At 36.7% G+C, this 26,082-nt stretch overlaps 1 protein-coding gene across 2 annotated transcripts; it reads left to right on the forward strand.

The window, feature by feature from the left end:
* The first annotated feature begins 773 nt into the window (after positions 1 to 773).
* Positions 774 to 25,638, forward strand: LOC126770532 (sodium-independent sulfate anion transporter-like). Of its 2 annotated transcripts, none has more exons than XM_050489962.1 (14): positions 774 to 913; positions 5,467 to 5,595; positions 8,148 to 8,218; positions 11,057 to 11,249; positions 12,864 to 12,968; positions 14,761 to 14,879; positions 15,802 to 15,964; positions 16,182 to 16,346; positions 16,823 to 16,984; positions 17,823 to 17,963; positions 20,234 to 20,379; positions 20,785 to 20,943; positions 21,249 to 21,402; positions 25,156 to 25,637. In XM_050489962.1, exons 1-14 carry the CDS (start codon positions 880 to 882, stop codon positions 25,182 to 25,184), a joined length of 1,770 nt encoding a protein of 589 aa, XP_050345919.1. In that variant the 5' UTR covers positions 774 to 879; the 3' UTR covers positions 25,185 to 25,637. The 2 variants fall into 2 exon arrangements, with proteins under 2 accessions (XP_050345919.1, XP_050345920.1); XM_050489963.1 differs by lacking the exon at positions 774 to 913 and adding an exon at positions 5,149 to 5,307 and having other exon boundaries at positions 25,156 to 25,638.
* Positions 25,639 to 26,082: the final 444 nt, after the last annotated feature.

Genomic DNA, 26,082 nt, shown 5'->3' on the forward strand with positions numbered 1-26,082 from the left:
TTTATTTTTGTATGTGCTTACTTTATTATACGATTTAGTTTTACTTATATCTATTCTCATAAGACTATGATCTATTTTTCCATTGCGGTCATAACCCCTATCATACATAAGCTTATCGATAATATAAGCATTTAGTGAAATTGTATAATGAAGTAACGTAATCTGTATCCAACAGCTTCGAACCGCATGTAACTGAGATTGTAAGGTTATCTGTGCCAGTATGAGCCGCGTGCCGTCCTCTTTACAAATCGGTGGCAAATGCTTAATCGATTAAATATAATGAATCAATGACAGAATATATTTTTCGTGTAAGCATTGGGATAATTTAAAGAATACTTATTGTATAGGTAGTTCATGAAATCAATCTAAGTTATTTAAATCAAAAGATCAATTATATTCAGAGTACCGGTCATACAAATAATGTGATAATAAATAGTGGAAAAAATATCATTTTCTGGTGTTTTTATTACAAAATAAAAATAAAAAAACTGTTGGTAGTATAATTTTTTAAATTTGATATTTATAGTTATTCCACATTTACTTAATTATAACAATTCTAACATAATGTTCAGTTCTTAAATGTGTAAATATCATTAATTAAATTAAGTATATTTTAATTATTTAACATCACACTATTTAAATAGGTCTGCTTTATTTTATTTTAATTTTTTAAAGTAATTACAATCTGTAAAATATTAGCCTCGCATAACATCTGTGTAATATAATCTGTGCGATCTGACATTTGATATGACTTTGACAAACTGTCAAAATTAAATTTGTAAATAAACAGTGTAGCAAGAAATACGATCATTATTGAATCATGTAATATATAATAGATTCCAGTTTATCACACAATGGATATTAGCAAGCGCAATAAGCATGAACACAGATGACCCACGGCAACCCTTGTTAGGTATGTTTTTTATTACATAAAATAATAAGATTTTATGCAGTTTATGATTTTAGATAGAATCAAATACTAAATATTTAAAATAACCTTGTAATTTTTTTCTAACTTTAAACAATTCTTTATGATTTGTTCCATTTTTAAATTATATTTATACATATTGCTATGTACTGATTTGAGCACTTACATGGAAATTCTGTAGATAGTAATTATCAATGTATAATTGCTATTCAATCGCAGTAAATATAGACAAAAAATATTTTAAATGAAATGTTAAACATAATATATTTATTTTGTATATTGCTTATGTTTCTATGTAGATAAGATAATTAAGAATATGACATTTCATTAAATTTTTACCCCAATACTACCTTACTCCTTACAAAATATAATTATTTTTATCATATAAACCCAAAAATGAATATTGAGATTGAGGTAAAACTTTTAAAATATAATAGCTTATGTATTCTCTAAAAAAATGGCTTTACATATTGTTTTTATTATGTAAATATTATGAGACACAACAATATAGTTGGATATAAGTGTTGGCTCCGCTGTTTACCACCTTCACTCCAGATTATTCTAAATAAAGTATATAGAATAATCTGCATACGTTTACATTATAAAGTTTCAATTTGTCTAGGCGTTGGAATGCTAATCTTTTTAGTCGGACATAGTCAACGAGTGTAAAAAATACAACACTCATATCTGTTTTGTCATGGCTACTGATAAGCTAATACTACACATGTCAAAACTATACCCTCGGCATTAGTATTTTTTATTATGAGAGATTTAATATTAAATCTTAACACATTTTATTTTGTTTTCATAAGTCATGTTTTATGCCAGTTGAGTCGAAGCATTCACTCGTGTTTATGTAACATTTATATATTAAATATTTAAAAAAAAAAATTGGGAGGTATTAGCGTTTTAACTATTGATTACTATTACTATAACAAAAACATTTATACTTAAAAACAGCAGTGTATGCTGTTAGGTAGCATTAAAATATAATCTAAAAAAGTTACCCAGGCAGGTATCATGTAGGTACCACCCACTCATCAGATATTCTACCGCAAAACAGCAATACTTGATATTGTTGTGTTCCGGTTTGAAGGGTGAGTGAGCCAGTGTAATTACAGGCACAACACAAACAGGGACATAAAATCTTAGTTCCCAAGGTTGGTGGCGCATTGGCTATAAGCGATGGTTGATATTTCTTACAATGCCAATGTCTAAGGGCGTTTGGTGACCATTTACCATCAGGTGGCCCATATGCTCGTCCACCTTCCTATTCTATAAAAAAAAAAAAATATTTAGAGTACTATAGTTTGATATTTGTGGCCACCCCATTACGAAGCGGTTAGAGTAAAAATATTATTTTGGCTGGGTGGGGAAGACGGTACCCCTAAGAATAAATCTATGGCTATTCATACTCATATCCTTCTATTTGAGATTATGCTTTTCTTATCAGTAAAATGTTAATTATACATACTGTTTTAATATTGTCATCATATGTATTACAATTATTAATTATTATATGTTACTCAAGTTTGTGTATCTCAGTGTCTTTCCTGAAAAAACACTTTCTTTCGTAACTAATTATTACAACCGAGCAAAGCTCGATTGAGGAACTATGATCAAAGTTGGTTTGAATTGGAATATTATCAACATTATTTATCAAAATTATCAGGTTTTACATTGTTCTCAAAAATACATAAATATCAATAATAAAATATAAAAATAAGTGATTAAATAACTCTTATGTTATTTTATTTATATTATAATTATTAAAACAGGAACTCGTTCATGCAGTGATACTGTCCCTTTTGTTGTAAAATCTATTATCTACTGCCATTATATACAAATCATTGTTTTACAATAATTATATTAAGTGTAATAGCACTTAACTCTAGCTTGTTTACAGATGTTTTGAAATAATTTAGAATTCAGCTGTAACATACATAAGCCATAGCCGTAACACTATACAAAATATTTATACATTGCTGACGGTACTTACGTTAGTACGTATGGTTAGCAAAATTACATTAATATGTTGAATCATTAAATTACACCTACATTACACTCGTATTTGAAAATTCAATTAAAATATAAAATCACGGGAATTCTTTTCATTGAACTAATTGCAGGATAAATTTATAATTTAATTGTATTTAATTATATCTATGTAACATTAAGGTCGGGAAAAAGTAAATACTGAGTTTCTTGCTGGTTCTTTTCGGTAGAGTCTATTTTCCGAGCCGATGGTAGCTATCAATTTAATTAAACCTGATACAATAACGTTTCGAAAGTGCTAGCAAGAATTTAAATGAATACTTGAATAAAGTATTCTAGTGTATCGTATTGAATTTACTATTATAATCTATACTAAGGATCGTCTTAAGTAACCGGTAAATACCGGTTACCTAAGACATTTCTGTCTGTGACAGTGAGTACTGTATCGCTTACGTAAATACAACATTACTCTTCTATACACACGATGTAAACAACACGATTTGATAACATTCCTTGAAGAACCACATTCACACGTAGACTTGTCTTACTTTTTCGAATAATTCTCAAACACTAGTTTTGCTGTAATCCTTTGTACATTTACTTTAAAAATTATACTTTTATAAAGTTATTAAAACGTATCGTCCTTATAATGATATCAAGCAACGACATGAGTAAATACCCTCACTGCTGCAGATGTTCTGGGTACAAATACCAGGATAAAGTTTAATTGCCGAGAATTGCCTATTGGAAAGTAAAAAATGGCCCAGTAGCTCGAATTCTTCAATCTTAACCGACGATTGCGTGTGCGATTTTCAGCGGGTGCTTGATTTGTGTATGAAATTCATCTACAGCTCAACGGTGTAAGAAAACATCGCGAGGAAACCCGCATGTGTCTAATTTCACTGAAATTCTGCCACTTGGTGGCGAATAACACAAACCACTAACCATTTTAGCAGCGTGCTGGAAAAAACTTCAAACCTTCTCTTCAAAGGGAGAGAAGGCCTTCGGCCAGCAGTGGGACATTCGTAGGTTGTTACTTTAGAGTAATGAAATAGAGAAAGTCCTGTCTTTGAGCGCAGACCAGTGCACTATAAACTCCTCCGCAGTTAATTACCCTCTATTGAGATTGGTGAATCAATTTCGTTATACTATTGAAAACTGTACACAGTTACTAAACAGTTTCCTTTCAGGTCGGTTTCCTTTTTCGAACCGTCGTCAATTTTTAATTGACTATCAATAAGATAGGGTAATAAAAATACTTCTATATTAAATAAAGATTTTTTAATTTGTGATCCTTTGTCTAATGTATTTATTAAGCACGATCGTACTGTTGTAAAGTAGAACTTTTTATTTCAAATAAGCGAATGATAATTGACTTAAACCTTTTACCGCCAGAGTAAATATAGAGTAAATATTTTATCAACGTAATCATGTTGTGCTCATACATTTATGGTCACAAACGGAATTGTATTTTATAAAGAATAGTTCAGTTTTTTAATTAATAAGATTTTTCCCTAAGCATTAATAATTAAACGCATTATATGGAATAAATAACTAATGTCTAAGAAATATCTAGCGTAGTTAGGAACACTAATAAACTTAAATAAAACTTATTGATGGGTTAAATGAGTTATAACAGTGCATTTGGGGGTACGGGGCTACAGACAAACAGACAGACGGAAGGATATAGGCGTTAAATTTACAACAGCACTGGTTTTTTTGGGGGTTAAAATATATAAATTATAATTATAGAAACCAATGGTTTCGCCTGTGATGGGGGGGGGGGGTGAGGTGTTAGGTACCCTATGTGCTTTTCTATACCGCTGATAAAAATTATGTAAAATATCATACCGAGCAGCTGAGATGTTATGACGTGAAAGCATAACAAATAAATAAACAAACTCGCTTTCGTATTTATTATAATCAGTAAGGCAGCAACAAAATAACGGTCTACATTTTCAATAGGATTTTATATAAAATCGCTTTGAAAATAATAATAAACCTCTGTTTAAAAAAAAAAATCAAGATCCATTTCCAAAAACTTAGATTGTGTATTATTATTGTGTGTGTGCCTCAAAAAAGTGCAAATATAATTTCAGCTCAATGTCGAAAATGGCTTAAAATTTGATTCACGCATATAAATAGGTGAATTTAAATAAAAGCTTGTAAAAATATCAACACTGACTACTAATGAATTCGACAAATGATAAGAACATCGCCATATTAAATTTCGTTTCGTCTGCAGTACCTACGCGTGTATCGCGATTTGTGTATCTAGCGATCATTTCTAATTCATTATAGTATAAAACGTGACGGTTGCGACACGCCTCCACAAATGCATGTTAAAATCTTTTGAAAAAACATCACAATGAGCGGTTCAATAGGTAAAGTCATAATTATTTTATGTTGATATATTGCCCATAACTCTTGTTCTATTGCCAATCACTCTTGATATATTTATAAATATATTTGTTAATTTTTTATAAAGTTATAGTTATTATTATAGTTACATTTTTTAAATAATTTATTATTATTGCGTTCAGGGGGACGTAAAAGATGGCGAAACACAGCGAGTAAGTTTTGCAACATGGAATCATGGAAACGAAGGATGCCGATCACCATCTGGTTGCCGAATTATAGTCTGGAGTATTTGCTAAGAGATGCTATTGCAGGTTTGTAAAAATATGCATTTATTTTGTAATGTAAATACTATTTTATATTATATGTTTTACTAGTATTTAAAACCGAATTAATGGAATCAGTCATTAATTGATTAAATAGTTATTAGATGAACACTTAAAATACAATGAGTACATTTTTAGTTGTCGATTCGATCAAGTCTCTGTTTCAATAATATTTTATTATGTAGATCATCAAAATCTTTTGTTGTAGATGAAAAGTTTGTTTGTTTGAAGGCGCTGATCGCTTAATCCGATTTGAAAAAACTTATTTGTATTGGATATCCTATTCATTTAGAAAGGTTATATAAATATTGTACAGCAGTACTTATACTTGTCCCTGTATATTAGTATACTAGATATTATTATACGTGTTACACACATCAGCGCTTAAAATTGAGCGTAAGATTTTACTTCAATTGTTTGTTTGGATTTGGTTTAAAATTAATCAATCGCTACCTTTAACTCGTCAATAAACAACAGCTGAACTTAAATAAAATCTTGTAGAAACAATAAAACTCAATACTAATTAATATATACACTCGTACTTACGTCTTTTCTAAACTGTATTAGTTGTAATGCTTAAGTGTTATAGTTTTGTTAAAGGACGTCTTTATTACAACAGGTAAAGGCACACGAACAGCTTGTACTTATTGTGAGTGTCATGATTTATCTGATACCCTATTACTTCATAATTATTTGATAAATCTTATCGTTGTCGATAGGGCTATTGTAAATATACACGATCTCTCAAATGCATATTAACGTGTGCAATTTCAAATCTAATTTTATTGTTTAATTATTTTTTGTTACAAAAGATAAATATTGCAATCTCTGCAACCGAGAAGTTTCCTAAAAAGGCCTATCACTCAGCTATTTAGGTCGTTTTGAAAATTCGACACTGATTTTCAATAAAACCTTTTCTTGTGACTGTGACAGGCCATGTATCATGACACACTCATCTAACACCATTGTTTATATGAACAATAATATTATACAACATTCAAGGCAGACCGTAGAGTCGATGTGGTGGTAGGGCTTTGTGCAAGCCCGCCTAGTTAGGTACCATTCACTCATCATATATTCTACCGCCAAATACCAATACTTCCTATTATTGTGTTCCGGTTAGAAGAATAAGTGAGCCAGTGAGACTGTATGCACAAGGGACACACATTTGCCCGTCCGCTTATCTATTCTATAAAAAATCTACATCTGGACATTCAGTGTGTATATAAATAAAAATATAAAAAAAATATACGTATTTTGGTTCCTAGAATGGTACCAGTTTTATTTATATACGATAGATATTAAGAAAATTCGTTTTTCTATAAATTGTCTGAATTATACGCATGTGGCAACACATTATTGTAATATTTATCACGGTAAGTACTCAAGATATAGCGGCGGATAAAAACGTAACTACAATCTTAATCTATATCCTGATATATCTAAATATAATTTAGAACAAGTAACGTTATGTGAACTTCTTATTCAGTTTTCATTGAAAAAATGACAACTCGTGTCGTTTCCTAACGATGATGCTAATTTTAAGGTGCTTACTACAAATTTATAACCCACCTTAGTCTCTTCCGACGCAGGAGACGATAAGATGCTTTGAAACATATGTATATTAATAATATTTAATATATTGAACATCGTCTAAAAATCCACAGTATACAGTTTTATTAAAATATTTTTTTACCTTAGACGATCTAATGGGTCTGTTGAAGTCCACCTCCTTTTTTTTGCTTGATAAACGCATTGGTGGGGTGGGGGAAGAAGGTGCGCTTAGTGTCAGCGCTTCCTCCCCGGTCTTCTTCTGCGGAGCGGGTCAGTGGTGGTACAGGCCTCATGCTCTCGCTCCGCGGCCTTCTTCTGCGACATGACACTCTCGCTGCCAAGCATGGCGTTAATCACGCTCGGTCTCCGCCTCGTGATATCTCCCACCTGTTCGGGTACCAAAACAGCCATGCCCGGTAAGCACCTGCGTCAGCCTAAAGGTGAGTGTACTGCTCCTTCTTGTTACCCAGCGATTCAAGTGGGGGCCTCGCCTGTCGCCAGGTCTGTATGGAGATCCCTTCTCCCATCTGCGAATCAAGGCTTTTTGGGTCAGAGACCTGATTCGCCCCACCTCTGCTGATCCTGGACGGTCGCCATTCGCCCTGGCTTCCACCCGGAATGGAGTCCACCTCTGTTCATATACATTAGAATAGATGAAGGAAAATTATGTTAAATGTCTTGTAACTGTAAAGTCTGTAATTCTGCAAATATTTATTCGATTATATTTATTTGCTTGGCGGTGGGGATTCCTGCCAGCACATCTGGGTAGGTTACATTACAACGATACTATTGTTGTAATTACAGGCACAAAGGACGATGTAGGAAATGGTTATTATTTCTTACTGCGCTGATGTTTATGGCGGGTGGTGACGACTTGCCCTCAGGTCACCCATTTGCCCGTCCGCCTTCCTACGACATGAAAAACATAATTATTACATCCTATGTAAATATACATAAAGCTTAGTTTATTATTTTTAATATTTCAGGTATAACGGTTGGTCTCACATCTATACCGCAAGGGATAGCGTATGCTATGCTCGCGGGCCTACCACCTCAGGTAATATACTCGTTTTTCGTAAATGTACGAAATTGATAATAATCTGTAGACAATATACAATACATATTACAAATTAAAAACAAAAGTACGTAAATGGTAATATATACACAATAACAAATACATAAATATATGGACATTCAAACTCACAACTTAGTTTAATCACGTTAAAAACATACTAATCACGTCAAAAATAATCTTAAGTAGCCAGCGCATAAACGTAGTTTTATCTAATGTTAATATTAAAATTTATTTAAGTTAGGTAAATTGCGAATAAAAAATGGTAGATCATTCCATAGTTTTACAGCTGTTATTTCAAATGGTAGTTATACTTTACACTAATATATATAATTGTATAATGGGACTGATTTTATATATAGGAGTGAGAGAGTGGAATAAAGGTTACGTTATATAGTAGCGAAAAAATGTGCAAATTTCTTCTTAGTCTGATGATTATTAATGTTACCATTGTATTTGAGTGATATTTACGAAACCCAAATACAATAACGGCAATAGACTGAAGGTTCCATTGATGAATTATCGGATAGATTTAGGTAAACAACGACATAGTCATTCAAAAGAAGCAATAATAAGATAGTCGCGAGTAGATCATTCTTTTCAATTGTTCAAAACGAAACCGTTTTAATGAATGGACAGACAAAGTTGACGCTTACATTTTGCCTCAAGAAAATAGCGTGGCTGTGCAGAGAGCAATTGTTTCCTTTAATTTGAACATTTCATTTGATTTACCTTCAATCATAGCCAGTGACTGGAGGTAAAAGGTGATAATAAGATTTGGTAACCAGTACAATATATTGTTGTTAGTGTGTTACTGTTCACTCGTTTTGATTGTGAGAACTATCTTGGGAGGACTTACCATACTCATATCATTGTATTTGGGGCCTGGGAAATTGTTGCTTTCATGCCATCAGCGTATGTCGTTCCTGAGGGTTTCCTCTTTTGTATCTCCAATAGGTTTGTGAGGAATCGCCTTTGGAAGAGACCTGGCTGCGACTTCTTCTTTCGCGATGGACAAGTTTTAGTGGGCTCTGTAGAAGTCGCTGCTTGTAGTGTTGATGTTGTCACCACAGGCAAGTAAGCGATGGGAAGAGAGGCCAATTGTCCCATTTTTCGGACTTTCTTCTGTTTCGGTTGTATTGCCGCTTTTGTCGGCGCCTTCTAAACCAGCTTTCTGCCCAACGATGTTTTAATGAAAACGGCAAACTTCACCTCAATGAGACCTTTTGAGAAACGTTGGACTAGATTAAGCCGAAGACCCAAATCATCATAGATCAAGCATTATTAAGTACTACGTAATACGCATCTGCAAGTATAGCATTAGTATAATGAGTTCGTGTTAAAAAATACTTTCATTCCTGTGTATTTATTTAATGGGTTTATTTTATTATTACATATCATCCTCATCAGAGTACTATGTTTAAATACATAATCGTCGCGCTTATGATTTTCTAAGAATAGTTTTGGGTACATGCGTAACTACCTCATATTAGATTCTCATCCGATTAGACGAGAAGACGAGTGAATGTTCCAAAATTTAGATTTTGTCATTAATTATAATATTATGTAACAACGAGAAAGTTAATACTTTCCTTATAGAGAGTTAAAGAGAGTGGTAGAGCTGTGTGCAAGCTCGTCTGGGTACGTACTACCCACTCATCAGATATTCTACCGCAAAACAGCAGTACTTGGTATTGTTGTGTTCCGGTTTGAAGGGTGAGTGAGAAAATTACAGACACAAGGGACATAACACCTTAGTTCCCAAGGTTGGTGGCGCATTGGTGATGTAAGCGATGGTTAACATTTCTTACAATGTCAATGTCTATGGGCACTGGTAACCATCAGGTAGCCCATATGCTCGTCCACCTTCCTATTCTATAAATAAAAATAAATAAATTTCCTTGCTTTAATATTTATATGGTTGGTTTTTGAAAAATATTTAAATGGCGACTGCTAGTCTTGCTGCCGGGAGTAACGTTACCGACGTTTATAACTCCGTATCTCATTTATACAAATTATAGTATAGTTTATATTTTCCTATATAATATCTTTCAAATTAGATTATAATTTCAAATTCAGCAATATATTCGAGTATAATTAAGCCATATGAATATTATCTTTGCTATATAAAAATGTTCGAAAAAAATTGCTACCCAAAAATAACAACTGTTTTGCTTAAAATTATTTTTTCACGATTTTGGTAGATTTTACACTATTCATTGACCACTCAACATACACATATCGTCGTCTCTTTCACTCTATAGTAGAAGATATATTTCGATCAAGAAGATTTACTTCAATTGTCTAAATAAAATAATTTTAAATTATGTTCCATCGGTGATGTTGGTTCGTATTTATAGCTCTTTATGCTAATTTCGACCAAGAAGGCTTTTCTAACTTTCACAATCTGGATTCACTTGTTGTTTTATAAATAATGTTACAACATAATCAGATTTACCGATTGCTACATCAACATTACCCGTGGGCAGTGCTGATATTAGCCAGTCAGCCTGCCTATTTATCATAAAAAAATGATGGCGTTGTAGTAAGATATTTAGTAATATCTTACTACGTGTAGAGAGATCAATTTGCGTTTATTTATTGAATTGTAATGAATATATAATGTATATGTGTATATATCCTCTTAATTCACAAAAGATAACAAACATAGTTTTTTTTAAGTGTACACGATGAGTGTATGATTTCAAAGCTAAGACTTGATGTAACATTTCTATTGGTAACGCTACAATAATTTGATGCAAGAAGGTTTAACTTCGTTCTTGTTTTAATCGCACGCACTTTATTTATTTTTTTATTTTTCAGGTTGGACTTTATTCGAGTATATTTCCGGGTATAGTTTACGCCATATTCGGCAGTTGTAAGGATGTGACAGTTGGACCGACGGCCATATTAGCCGCACTTATAGCCAAATATGTGGCCAAATCTCCAGATTTCGCCTACCTCGCGACATTCTTATCGGGATGTCTTATTCTATTGCTGGGAGTTTTACAGTTAGGTAAGCTTACATTCGTTTTCTATTCTCAAAAGAAAATCATACTTGATCATAGATAATTGGCATTATAAATAATGTATTTCATTACAATTACTCTAAATATACATGATATAATAATGTGTGCGGCGCTTGGAAGGAATAGTGTATCTATTTGCCCACACATTTGTACACACACAAATGTACCTCGTGCGCAATTTAATAGTCTTTGAGTTTAAACATCGTGCCCGCGATTGGATCATAGCCGTTTTTTTTAAATTTATTTTTTGAGTACATATTTTTATAATATTGTTTCTCTAATGTAGTTTAATTGTTTGTAGTTTTAAAAATCACAAAGTATCACTTCGAATACTCGGATAAAGTCCACATTTGTATTGAAAACAGAATGTGTTATTACAAAGTGTAGTTGAAAGTCTTACATTTATATCCCTGAGTGTCGCTTTAACTTCTAATTACACCGACAAAGTAACCCTTGGTCGCAAACAAACAATACACTATTGTTTAATGACATAGTAACAATATAATCTGCTTAAAAAAAAATTGGATAATAATCCAGTTTTAAATTAACGAGAACGTACGAATAAAATACATTCCAAAGATATTTAATGTTAATTTGACGATACTGAAAATAATGTTTACTCCGTACCTAATCATAAATGTACTTAATTAAAACAATAATCAGCTCGACCAAGCGAAACAACCGCGTTGCAGTATTAAATGTAAACTACGAACATTCGTGTTTTTATAGCAGATAGAAAGTTCTAGGCATATTAATAGACTGGACAGTATGACCTTTGTGCACACATTGATGCAATGAGTATGAAAAATTGTCGCCACTCATGGAAACTTAGATGTTTGGTCCTTTTGTATTTATAATAACCCAGTTAACCGGAACATAGCATGGCTATGTACTAATATTGCTGTCCGGCTTTAGAATGACTGATACGTGGGTGGTACCCACTCAGGCGTGTCTTTTACTCGCTATCATCAATCATAGTCTTAGCAAATTAATAATACTAAATAATACTTTGTGCCTAGTGGCCAACAAGCCGAGATGGCCTAGTGGTAAGAACGCGTGAATCGTAACCGATGATCGTGGGTTCAAACCCGGGCAAGCACCACAGAATTTTCATGTGCTTAATTTGTGTTTATAATTCATCTCGTGCTTAACGGTGAAGGAAAACATCGTGAGGAAACCTGCATGTGTCTAATTTCATTGAAATTCTGCCACATGTGTATTCTACCAACCCGCATTGGAGCAGCGTGGTGGAATAAGCTCCAAACCTTCTCCTCAAAAGGGAGAGGAGGCCTTAGCCCAGCAGTGGGACATTAACAGGCTGTTACTGTACTGTACTTTGTGCCTGTTATGCCTGCTTGACTGAGGGCCCAGAGGCACTTGTACAAGGTTTTGTTATTCGATTGTTAGTTCCTTTTGTTATTTAAGTATGCTTCAACACTTTCACAGTTCAGGGTCCTTAACGTAGAATCCACGGGACCTTTGTAGTTTGACGGGATTGTGTGACGCGACAATATAAATGTTACATAATATTGCGTTAACTTGGCTACTGTTATATTTTCTTATATATTTAATAATAATATCCTTAAAAACTTGAATTGCAGGATTCCTTTTAGACTTCATATCGAAACCAGTTATAAGTGGTTTCACGACGGCCGCGGCGTTACAAATATCGGCGACTCAACTGAAATCATTGTTTCATACAACAGGTAAAATTTTAATTGCTAGGATATTATATACTTTATTCCAATGGAAGAAGGAGTAAAGATAAACAAACGTTAGATTTATGTCTCCATGCGGTTTAGTAATAATACTTCTGCTATAGTATGTACTACAAACAGTTCTTGATGAATATATCTTTATTCGTAATACAAGACTATTCCACTTTACTGCTTAGATCCATTTCTCAACGACTCCATACCTATATACCTTAAAATATTTTAGGCGTAGCAATGACGTCATTTCAATTCAAAGTCAAACTTGTTAATTTATCTTTTTACTCCTCTTACATGGCGTTTGGTAATACTGCTATTTCATGTATTAATTTAGTCGCTTGTATAATCACAAGTATGGATGAATATTGTCACTAGGACTTTATTATTATATAGTATTGATATCTGTGATGGTAAATGCGCCTCAACTATATCCGTACTATTAGTTATATTTCAATATTACAATTTTCTCTGTTTATATTTACTAGTAAGAGTTTCATAACGAAACGTTGTCCACGAGCTACTCGCCAAACACTATATGCGCATGCGCAGCTTGAATTACAAATAGCGTTCTCATTGAGGTACAACGCAATGCAGTTACGCGTGTCCGGGAACTGAACCGATTCTTAAACACGATAATGGCAATTAATGTTTATGTACGTTACGAATTTCCTAATTGTTAAATGGGGGCTTAACAAAGTAATAAACTAGATATTACGATAAGAGAAAAAGGTTACATTTCCAGTTTTTTTTTAGCGCGTTTACGTCCTTGCGAATATAAATTATTCTATTATTATTACCCTTTTGTATTATAAAATAAAATTAATCAAAAGGTGGGCTTAATCTATCCTTTATTAGCCAACCTCAAGATGTACACGTAAGCGAAAGGCTTGGTAGGTTAGAAGGTACGCTAAATGAAAAAAAAAGAAATATTTTTGCTTACATATTAGCATATAGAAATATGAATATTAAATTAGTAATATCATATTCGTATCTGTAATTGTTTTGGTAGAGAGCGCTCTCCGCCATTTTTCATTCTAACTACGTTAACATAATATAAGACGAGCCGGTTGGCGTGGTTGGTGGATGCTTACCTTTCACGCCGAAGGTTGTGGGTTCGGTTTCCACCCAGGACAGATATTTGTGTGCATGAACATGTCTGTTTGTCCTGAGTCTGGTTGTAATTATCTATATAAGTATGTATTTACAAAAAAAGAAAAATAGTATATGTAGTATATCAGTTGTCTGGTTTCCATAGTACAAGCTCTGTACAAGCTTAATTTGGGATCAGATGGCCGTGTGTGAAAAATGTCCCAGGATATTATTATTATTATTATATAATATCTCAAAGCTATATCTCAATAAAATTGCAGCATGTAACTGTAATCAATCGATCACAATATTAATTTTCGATATAATAGTATTAGTAGTTCTTACGTGAATCGGTTTTCTTTTTAAAATAGGTAGGCGATGGGCAAATGGACCTGATGGTAAATGGTTTGCACTGCCCATAGATATTAGCATTGCAAGAATTATTAAACATCCCTTATATCGCCAATGCGCCAACAACTTTGGGAACTAAGATGTTATGTCCTTCTTGCCTATAGTTACACTGCTCACTCATTCTTCAAACCGGAACACGACAATACTAAATATTGTTGTTTTGCGGTGGAATATCTGATGAGTGAGTCCAACAAGGCAAATAAATCGGTCAATACAAACAATCTATTTTGTCAAGTTGGTAAGGTGAAAAGAAACGTAATAAAAACAAATTTATTTTTACGTTTAGGTACTTCTGGTGGTACATTCATAACGGCTGTCATAAATTTCTTCAAAAACATCAAGACAGTACAACTGTGGGATACTGTGTTGGGAATGTCGAGTATCGTCGCTTTACTCTTGCTAAAGGTGAACGTTAATTTTAATTAAAAAGATTCCAAAGAGGAGATTGAAGGGGATGTTTCAATACGAAAATATATTTCGTGTATTGTATTATTATAATATTTTTTATAATTATTTAGTATGTTAAATTTCCTCACAAATTAAAACGAATAAAGTATAAAGTAAATCCGACCAATCCATTATATAATAAGCATTCCGACAAAGGATTGGTGTCAGGTATGCGATGTGCCACACTATTAGGTACTAGGAAGTCAGTGAATTATGGGATTTGCAAGCAATCGCTTAGCACGCAAGCACCTCCGCCCAGGGCCATCGTTAACCGCGACGTCTAGCCGCTGATGCATCCAAACCAATTTTCCCTTCGTTTTTTACTCGATTCGCGGCTAATTACGCACTGCGTGGCCAAATCTTTAACGTGGCCGGTGCGATTTGGCCATCGAGTGCGCGGGCACGAATGATCCATCAGGGAACGAATGAGTTCTACTTAAGTATATATAAGAAGCCGAGATGGCCCTGTGGTAAGAACGCGTGAATCTTAACCGATGATCGTGGGTTCAAACCCGGGCAAGCACCACTGAATTTTCATGTGCTTAATTTGTGATTATAATTCATCTCGTGCTTTACGGTGAAGGAAAACATCGTGAGGAAACCTGCATGTGTCTAATTTCACTGAAATTCTGCCACATGTGAATTCTACCAACCCGCATTGGAGCAGCGTGGTGGAATAAGCTCCAAACCTTCTCCTCAAAAAGAGGAGAGGAGGCCTTTAGCCCAGCAGTGGGACATTCACAGGCTGTTACGATACGACGATTCATTTCCGAACTACATACTGTAGCTGATTACTTTTTGTATTTCCTCGAAAGTGAAAAATTTGAATTGAATTTGTTTGAATGCAATGAACGTTAACGATGGATTATATAACTTCTAGCGAGCGACGATACCGACATCATCTACAGACAGTCGAGTTCGCGTGGTGTTCGCCAACATTTGGCTATACGTGGTCCGTGCCAGGAACGCGTTGGTCGTCTTCGTTGGTTTGATACTGGCCTACGTGTTATCTCTAGAAGGCATTACTCCATTCGCACTTACAGGTTAGAATTTTGTATTAATATTGTTAAGAATTAATCAAAGCGTTAATGTTTCGGTGTTCATGCGCGAAGGTACCACTAACCATATGATGGCTATTCGTTTTCCTTGCTATAATAATATATATATATATATATATAGATATATATATATATATATATATATATATATATATATATATTTATATCCTAATTAAATAGCCTTAAATACACTGTTTATTAGGTACGATTGAGGGTGGTCTACCCCGATTCGGACCACCGCCGTTCTCAACAACGGTAGACAACAAAACCCTCAACTTCGAACACATGCTACAAGTGCTTGGGCCTGAAGGTTTCGCTATGCCACTCGTCGCTATATTGGAAAGCATTGCCATCGCGAAGGCCTTTGGTAAGTGTTTTCTCTAACTTACTTTGATGTATTCCTTATATCCTGGTACTTAAAACCTAAAAATATTTCCTAAAAATAAAAATTTCCTATGGAAATTAAAATAAAATTAATAATTAATTAATTAAATTTAACAATAATTAATAAAAATATGTATAACCCTATTTTTTTAAATAACAAATAATTATTACTAATTATATAAAAGTCAACGCTTACTGAGTACATATTGAAAAATGTAAAGCGAATTCACAAACAAATAAAAGATGGGCGTACGCGCGTCGTCATTGACACCACAATGAACCGTCATCGTCCTCGTCATCGTCATCTGGTTGTTGCAATAACGATGACGATGATGATTTTTTATCACCACCGACGTCGTCATCATCATCCTTAATTGTCATCGTCATCATTTTCAATCATCATCACCATAATTATCGTCATCATTACTGTTTCCAATAGCTGAACTTTGATATTAACAGCGGGCAGCACAGCAGTCGACGCGACTCAAGAAATGATAGCCATCGGCGCCTGTAACGTGTTGTCGTCGTTCGCTCAGAGCATGCCGGCCACCGGCTCCTTCACTCGCACCGCGCTCAACCACGCCAGCGGAGTGATCACTCCCGCCGGCTCGCTGTTTAAAGGTACCTAGGTTACAAGACCGTAGGTCCGCTTCGGAGCCCGTGGATTCACCAATAGTTTGTGAAAATTTCAAATGATTCGCTTTGTTAAAATATTGGAGCACTTATGTAGTTTGCACGTATAAGTTCCCAGAATTTGATCCTTATTAAAAAAAACTATCAGCTATGGTATAAGTATAACATATAAAGTATATATATAAAGAAGGTTTGTATATTTGTCTTCTATGATTTCCTAAACTATTCATCTGATTGTGATTTATTTTTGTTGAGCGTAAGCTCAAAGGTCCAAAAAAACAATGTTGTTGTGTCAAAACTATGAATGTTTCGTTGTGTTTTTTCTTTAATATAAACGTTTTACATTCTCGGCGTCTCGTCTCGTAACTAATCCATCATAAATATATATACTCCGTAAACTCTAGCTGCCTACTAGACTGTCATTGTCTAGTAGATAGCTATTAGGACGCTGATCGCGAGGTACTCGGTTAAAACCCGAAGTCGGATCGATAAAAAGTTATCGGTTATTTTCTGTCGAAAAATTTCTCAGTAGTAGTCCGAAGTCTAGAAGTTAAAAGTGTGTGCACTCATGTACCTCGAAAAGCTCATAAAGCAGTTGGTCCTGCGCTTGAACTCTTTCCGGTCGTGTCGCATTGCCGTCCCATCGGATTATGAGAGTGAGGGAATAGAGAGTGCTCAATTTACGCACACATTGTGCTTTGTAATATATCCTGTGCAATTGGCTTATCTGGCCACGGACGCCACTCTCAAGGGAGATAAGCCAGCAAGAGAAAATATAATATATATATTTTTTCTTTAAAGTCAGTGTTTTTTATATGAATTTCAGCAAGTCTCGTTCTCCTCTCCGTAACGCTGCTGGCGGAGGCGTTTTACTTCATCCCGCGCGCCACGTTGGCTGGGATCATCATGGTGGCAATGATGTCTATAATTGATTTTACAATCATTAAGAAATTGTGGATGAATAATAGTGAGTATTTAAATGTTTCTGTTATGGGAAGGTATAGCTTAGCATTAAAGTGAGAATGTTTTTTTTACATGATATTTAATTATTATTATTTAATTACAGTGTAAAAGATTGAAATGTGTAATTTACATTTTTACCAGATTTACTGGTGGTAGGGCTTTGTGCAAGCTCGTCTGGGTAGTTACCATCAGATATTCTACCGCAAAACAGCAGTACTTGGTATTGTTGTGTTTCGGTTTGAAGGGTGAGTGAGCCAGTGTAATTACAGGCACAAGAATTGACTGAAGACCTATATAACATCTTAGTTCCCAAGATGGCGCATTGGTGATGTAAGCGATGGTTAACATTTCTCACAATGCCAATGTCAATGGGAGTTGGTGACCACTTACCATCAGGTGGCCCATGTGCTCATCCTATCGTTTCTATTCCATATAAAAAAAAGATTGGCAAGTGGGTCACATGGTGGTGAGTGATCACCACCGCCCATAGATGTTGCTATTGTAAGAAATATCCCTTATATCGCCAATGCGCAACCACCCTTAGGAACCAAGATGTTATGTTCCTTGTGCCTTTAGTTACACTGGCTCTGTCAATCCGAAACATAACAATACTTATTATTGCTGATTGGCGGTAAAATATATGATGTGTGGGTGATTAATTACGCAGGCGGGTTTGACAAAACCCTATCATCAAGTAGATAATTGCAGATTTTTATCGTCTTTTTAAAAAGCAATTCTGTAATACGGTATTCTTGTTTGGCCATACAATAATTTAGTCTAGACAGCGCTCCTAGTACTCTAGTAATTCTTTTGTGTAAGTAGTAGGAGAAATCCAAACAGCCGAGCGTGCACAAATGCCTTAAAACCTGGGCTGCTATCGTAAACAATAAATACAGGCTGGACCAAAAGTCCGGTAACATTTCGAATGGTTATAAAAAATACAAAAGAGATATGAGAGAAAATATGTTTATTTATTCTAAAAGTACAAAAATCAGGGTCTTATTTTTTAAAAATAACGTCGTCCAAATGTGTCCCTTGTTTAGTTTGGCACTCCTGTAATCTAGAGCGGAAATTTTCCATCACCGCCCGACAAGTGTTTGGAGAAATGTTCTGAATTTCCTCGCGTATATTTTCTTTTAATTCTTCAATAGACTGAGGGTTGTTATTAAAAACTTTACTTTTGAGGTATCCCCAAAGGAAAAAGTCCATTGGTGACAAATCCGGGCTGCGGGGTGGCCAGTTAATATCACCTCTTTTGGATATGACTTTTTGCCCAAAAATTTCACGAACCGCTGCTATTGAGTCGTTGGAGGTGTGACATGTGGCCCCATCTTGTTGAAACCATGTCCGTTGATTAAAACCAGAGTAGTCCTGTAATGCTGGAGCAAAAAAGTTCTGTAGCATGGCAATGTATCGCTGTGTGTTGACGGTAACGGGACGGCTTCTCTGATCCTCATAAAAATACGGACCGATAATTCCACTGGCTGATAAAGCTGCCCATACAGTAACTTTGGGCGAGTGTAAGGGCTTTTGGTGCTTCAATTGCGGGTTAGCATCACTCCAGTATCTGCAATTTTGCCTGTTCACATGCCCATTTATGTGAAAATGTGCCTCGTCTGAGAAAAAGATGTTATTGAAGCTCGTAAACCTCGCAAGCATTTCGTTGGCAAACTGCAGTCTCTGAGTGTAGTCATTTGGCCTTAATTGTTGTACAATTTGAATTTTATACGGGTGTAAATGTAAATCCTTGTGAAGAATACGATTTAAAGATGTCCTAGACACATTTAAAACACTAGACCGCTTTCGAGTAGACAGGCCAGGTTGTTCTTTAACAGATGCTCGTACGCGCTCTATGTTTGCGGGCTCTCTCGACGTCTTAGGTAGGCCGGATCGTGGTTGATTTAATGTTGAACCCGTCTTCTCAAACTTCTGTACCCAATTTTTAATTGCACGAGTTGATGGAGCTTGATTTTTATTTGGTATGTTGTACTGTGTACAAAATTTTCGTTGCGCTTCAGTCGCAGAATCGTTGTTGCGATAGTACTCGCGTACGCAAAACGCGCGTTGTGCTCCGCTGAACGACGCCATTGCACTGAATTCCAACTAGCCGCTCTCGCGCTTAGTAACGCCCCGCTCCCCCCTATCCCCCGCAATTGGAAGCAGCGCTCGATTCAAATGTTACCGGACTTTTGGTCCACACTGTATAACTCGGGATGTTGTTGTCCTCGTCGCAAAGCGGAGGTATTTTCACGAACATAAATATCTTGTTCACAGAGCCCGAGCTAGCGGTGTGGTTGCTGACTCTATGCGTCGGTGTGTCTGCGGGGCTGGAGTACGGCATCGCGGCCGGCGCCGGCGCAGACGCACTGCGCGCTCTCGCCATAGCGGCGCGGCCTCAGCTCTACACGCAACACTTCAAGGTTAACTCTCCTCAGTACTCGTGGCCTCCTGGTACCAAGCGATCGACCGATGGACCGATAGGAATATGAAACGATGATGATATTTAAAAAAAATTAATCATATTCATATCGCGTTCGGAACGCTTGCTGATGAGGTCACGATACGAGGCACAGGATGGAACTGGCTATCAGGCACATATAAAATTTGCTGCTATATATTTTTTATAAATTGGGTCATCTTTTATAGTATGCATCTGTTTGAAATAAGTGTCAGTTTTAGCATGATCATTATTTCACATGGCGATGCTGTTTTTTATCAAGGTGTGAAATATAAATATCATTACATAATAAACAGAATAATAGTGGATGTATCTTAAATAATTGTTATGATCTAGTAATAGACAAGCAGGTTGTGTTGTAAATCAGGTTGGCAACCAGGATTGCGTGTCGCTGTCCCTGCAGGGCACGCTGAGCTACGCGTGCGCGGAGCACGTGCCGCGCGAGTTGCGTGCTCGCGCCGCACACGTGCGCGTGCTCGTGCTGGACGCGAAGCACTTACGCGCCGCTGATTTCGGCGTATTCGAGGTCAGTTCACTTAGACCGCACACAAAATTACAAACCTTAGAGTTATTCCATGAAATTAGCTAATATAAAGTATGACATATGGAATGGGTGATTAGGCAAAATTATATTAATACGTTAAGGTTTTGTGTGCTTTAAATGAAGCTATTAAAATATAGATACCTCAAAAGTCGACATTGGCAGTTCATCGGGTTGTAAATGTCCATGGACGGTGATATTCACTTAACATCAGGTTACGTTAAGTGTCTGATCGTTTGCTCACAAAAAAAAAACGAGTCATTCTCTAATTCACTGGTTAATATTTTCAGAATCTTGTCACAGTTATATTAGACTTAGAGAAACAAAAGCACCGTGTCCTCTTGTGGAACTTTGATTTGAAACATCAGAAGTTGTTAGAAGACCTGCATCCCGGGATTTCCACTAGATTCGTATCGGGACCCAGCATCGACCAGTTCATATTAGGTAATTCATTTCCAAGTTCCAAAACTCTGATCAAATTAACTAATTTGAGTACCGTGCCGTGGAGTACCGGCTTAGAATAGTACTCCCCCAATCTCATCCCGTGGGTGTCGTAAGAGGCGACTGAGGGACGGGGAAAAGGGGGGATGGGCAGCAGCGTCCCTCCCATAAACATCTTACCCCCCCTACTGCGCTCGCCAACACGCCTGCCCAGCGCGGCGAGTATGGGCAAACCCCTCCATTAATGGCAGATGCGCCCAAAAAAAAGGCCCCCAGTTACCGGCAAGCCCGCTAGGCCCGACCAAGGTAGCGGTCGCGGTATCGGCAGGGCAGGGGGTGCTAAGAATCACCGGTTCACGGCAGGCTACCGTATAAAACGACTGAAAATGGCAACGTATAATGGACGCTCGATGAGGCTGGACCATCACCTCGCCGAATTAGAAGTAGAGTTAAGTCATATAAACTGGCATATACTGGGGTTATCTGAAGTCCGAAGACAGGGGGAGGACACGATAACTCTAGAGTCCGGTAACTTACTCTACTTCCGCGGAGGTGATAACCTCTCCCAGGGTGGTGTCGGTTTTCTAGTCAAAAAGGATCTCATTAGCAGCATTGTGGAAATCAGTAGTGTGTCGAACCGGGTAGCGTACCTTGTCCTAAAACTTTCCGACAGGTACTCCCTGAAGGTCGTACAGGTATATGCGCCAACTTCGACATACTCTGATGATGTGGTCGAAGCGATGTACGAGGACATCGCAAAGGCCCTCAACGACACCTCGAAGGCCCACTACAATGTTGTTATGGGAGACTTTAATGCTAAAGTGGGAGTACAAGATAGCGGTGAATCGAAAGTCGGACCTTACGGCTTGGGCTGCAGAAATCACAGGGGGCAAATGCTGGTAAACTTTCTCGAAGCACAGGGGCTTTTTTTGATGAATTCTTTCTTTCAAAAGAAGCCTCAGAGGAGGTGGACCTGGCGAAGCCCCGATAACGTGACAAGGAACGAGATAGACTTTATCATTTCGAATAAAAGGCACATATTTAGAGATGTTTCAGTGATCAACAGGTTTAATACCGGAAGTGATCACCGCTTGGTTCGAGGCACTCTAAATATCAACTTAAAAGCCGAAAGATCGAGAATGATGAGGTCTACTCTCCGACCTACCATGCTCCAAGCTGCTCAAGGCTCCGAAAAGTTCCAAATGGAACTTCAAAATCAATTCACCGCGTTGGAAACCATAAGCAGCATTGATGAGAGAACCGACACGCTGGTCAAAATACTGCAAAACACATCCCGCAAGTGTTTTCCGCCACAGAGAAGAGACAACGCACCAAAACTCTCTGCTGAGACACTCGAGCTCATGAGAAAACGACGAGAACTACCATCGTTTTTGTCAGATAAGGCCTTAAACCGAACAATAAAAACGCTGACGCGACGCGATCTCCGACGCTCCAATACCCGTGCCATCAAGGCTGCGATTGAGCAAAATCGGGGATCGAAAGTGTTCGCTCGCAAGTTTGGGAGGCCGCGTCTGACAAAACTTAAAACTGAAAATGGTGGGGTCGTTACCTCTAGGCCTGAGATTATCGGAGAAGTAGAGAGGTTTTATGGGCAGTTGTTCTCTTCAAGATCGGATAAACCCGTGGGAATCAGTATTGATGACCAGCGCGCCCCTCTTATGCGCCATTACTCCGAGGAGCTCCCGGTCGTTGACCAAGGAGAGATTAGGGCGGCTCTAGAACAGCTTAAAAACAACAAAGCTCCGGGAGATGACGGAATCACAACAGAGTTGCTTAAGGCAGGCGGGACTCCGGTCCTGAAAGAGCTAGCAAGCCTCTTTAATTCCGTCATCCAACATGGCAAGACCCCGGAAACGTGGAGCGGGAGTGAGGTGGTACTGTTTTTCAAGAAAGGTGATAAAACCCTCTTGAAAAACTACAGACCAATCTCCCTCCTGAGTCACGTGTATAAGCTGTTCTCAAGAGTCGTCACGAACCGTCTCGCCAGACGACTTGACGAGTTCCAGCCCCCAGAGCAAGCCGGCTTTCGATCAGGCTACAGCACCGTGGACCACATCCATACTGTTCGGCAGATTGTGCAGAAGACCGAAGAGTACAATCAGCCGCTGTGTATGGCATATGTGGACTACGAGAAAGCCTTCGACTCCATCGAAACCTGGGCAGTGCTCGACTCATTGCAGAGATGTCATATCGATTGGAGATATATCGAGGTACTGAGATGTCTGTACAACGCCGCTACAATGACTGTCCACATCCAGGATTGTAAGACGAAGGCGATCCAACTGCGCAGAGGGGTGAGACAGGGGGATGTAATATCCCCGAAACTGTTCACCAACGCGTTGGAAGACGTTTTCAAAACGCTGGATTGGACTAGGTATGGAGTCAATGTAAACGGCGAGTACATCTCACACCTTCGATTTGCCGACGATATCGTCATCATAGCAGAGTCGCTGGAACAACTCACCGAAATGCTGCGTAGCCTAGGCGAGTCTTCCCGGCGTGTCGGTCTCGGTATGAACTTGGACAAGACCAAGGTCATGTTCAATAGGCATGTCGTGCCGGGACCGATATACGTCGAGGGGAAACCTCTCGAAGTTGTTAGTGAATATACCTACCTAGGACAGGTAATACAAGTCGGTAGGAACAACTTCGAGAAGGAAGCCGATCGAAGAATTCGCTTGGGATGGGCAGCATTTGGCAACCTTCGTCAAGTCCTCAAGTCGTCTATACCGCAATGTTTGAAGACGAAAGTCTTCAACCAATGCGTCTTACCTGCCATGACATACGGTGCCGAAACGTGGACACTAACTGCGGGACTAGTCCACAAATTCAAAGTCGCTCAGCGTGCTATGGAGCGAGCTATGCTCGGAGTATCTTTGAAGGATAAGATCAGAAATGAGATTATCCGGAAAAGAACCGGAGTCACCGACATAGCTTGCAAAATTAGCAGGCTGAAGTGGCAGTGGGCTGGTCACGTATGTCGTAGGACCGATGGCCGTTGGAGCAGACGAGTCCTAGAGTGGAGACCGCGAATCGGCAAGCGCAGCGTAGGGCGCCCTCCAGCCAGGTGGACCGACGACCTTAAGAAGGTGGCGGGCACCAACTGGATGCGGAAGGCGGAGGACAGGGAGCTTTGGCGCACCTTGGGAGAGGCCTATGTTCAGCAGTGGACAACGATTGGCTGTTGATTGATTGTTGATTGAGTTTTATCTGAATGGTGATTGGTCGATGGCATGATGACGTAATAAGCGACCAATGAGCGACCACTATTTAGTCAGATTGGTTATTTAATCTGATTTCAATCAGTTATTTAAACTCATCTGGTATGATCACATACCCAAAGGTCTAATCTTGCAATTAAATTTTAAACTAGTTCCACACAACCGATTGAGTTTAAATTTTGCATACTTTTTTGGCCCTAGTGACAAAACAACGAAATATACTAAATGTTTTTCGTTTTCGTCCATAAATATAAATAAAAGTTAATTTTTATTAAGTAATTTAACACATTTTATAAATGTACAATAAACAGCTAAACATATGTGACTGTTACCAAAAATATTGGTTTTAGATTTTGTAACAGCAAATAATTAAAAAAAATAGTTTTCTTTTATATATTTGGTCATAAGACGCAAGTCTTGGAGGTTATTTTTTGACTCGACCATTGGAAACTGGACTTCAAGATTTGTAGTTATGAAACATACATACAATTTTACTTTCATTTTTGTTTTTCAGATATAAACACAGCAGGGGTGTCGGTTTAGTTATATTACGATAAGGATACATAATAAAAATAGATTAATAGTTTAGGAGATGTTCTCTTGGTGGTGGAAAGGAAACCCTCGTGTGGAAACGTGTATGTCGAAAGTCTATATGCATCACCACCAATTATGGAGCATCGTGGATGTAACAAGTTCTCCTTAAGGGGGGGATTTTAGTACAGTTAGCACTTACGGGCTGTTATTGTTGTAAGCCAGTGGAAAATGAAATTAATATTAAATAATTATATATATATTATTAATTTTTTTCTTGTTCTTGGAACGATTTGTTAAAATTTGTATTACGAAGCTAAAGTTCGGTAAGGATGATATTATAAGTACTTGTATAATGTGTTGTAATATGCATGAATTATTTATTTAATTAAGGTTTTGTTATGTATATAAGATTCATTATTATTGTTTACTTAATAGTGCCTTTGTATATAAGTGAATGTAAATATATTTTGATAATAAATGTATAAATAATTTATGTTTTTTTTATTCCATAATCTTAGTTATTCATTAAATTGAATAATTTATTAGTAACCACTAAATACATATTGTCGAGATCTCTTTATAAGGATATTATTATCTTATCAGGAGCTCTGGCTTTTATATAACAATTGCTATAAAAGTAATTCATACAGAACATTAAGAAATGAAAATATTTAAAAAAAAAAACAGGCAGTCATAGAAACTGCCGATAGAAGTGAAAACTTGAAATTGTTAAATATATTTTTCCAATTTCCACGTCTATTGGCGCTCCAAGTAATAATTCTATCCCTTTTTAATTCATCAAAATACACAGTATGTCGCAAACTCGGTACAAAATATTAATACAACTTAATTTACATAAATAATAGTTAAAATACACTTAAATTATTTGTATATACTGTTAGTATTA

This window comes from Nymphalis io, chromosome 9, assembly GCF_905147045.1.
Source record: "Nymphalis io chromosome 9, ilAglIoxx1.1, whole genome shotgun sequence".
NCBI lineage: Eukaryota > Metazoa > Arthropoda > Insecta > Lepidoptera > Nymphalidae > Nymphalis > Nymphalis io.

Excerpts from the sequence above, each read along its gene's own strand:
- LOC126770532 (XM_050489962.1), top strand. The coding sequence starts at position 880 with ATGAACACAGATGACCCACGGCAACCCTTGTTAG. Across the intron at positions 914-5,466 it reads CCCACGGCAACCCTTGTTAG|GGGGACGTAAAAGATGGCGA; the intron begins GTATGTTTTTTA and ends TATTGCGTTCAG. Across the intron at positions 11,250-12,863 it reads GCTGGGAGTTTTACAGTTAG|GATTCCTTTTAGACTTCATA; the intron begins GTAAGCTTACAT and ends CTTGAATTGCAG.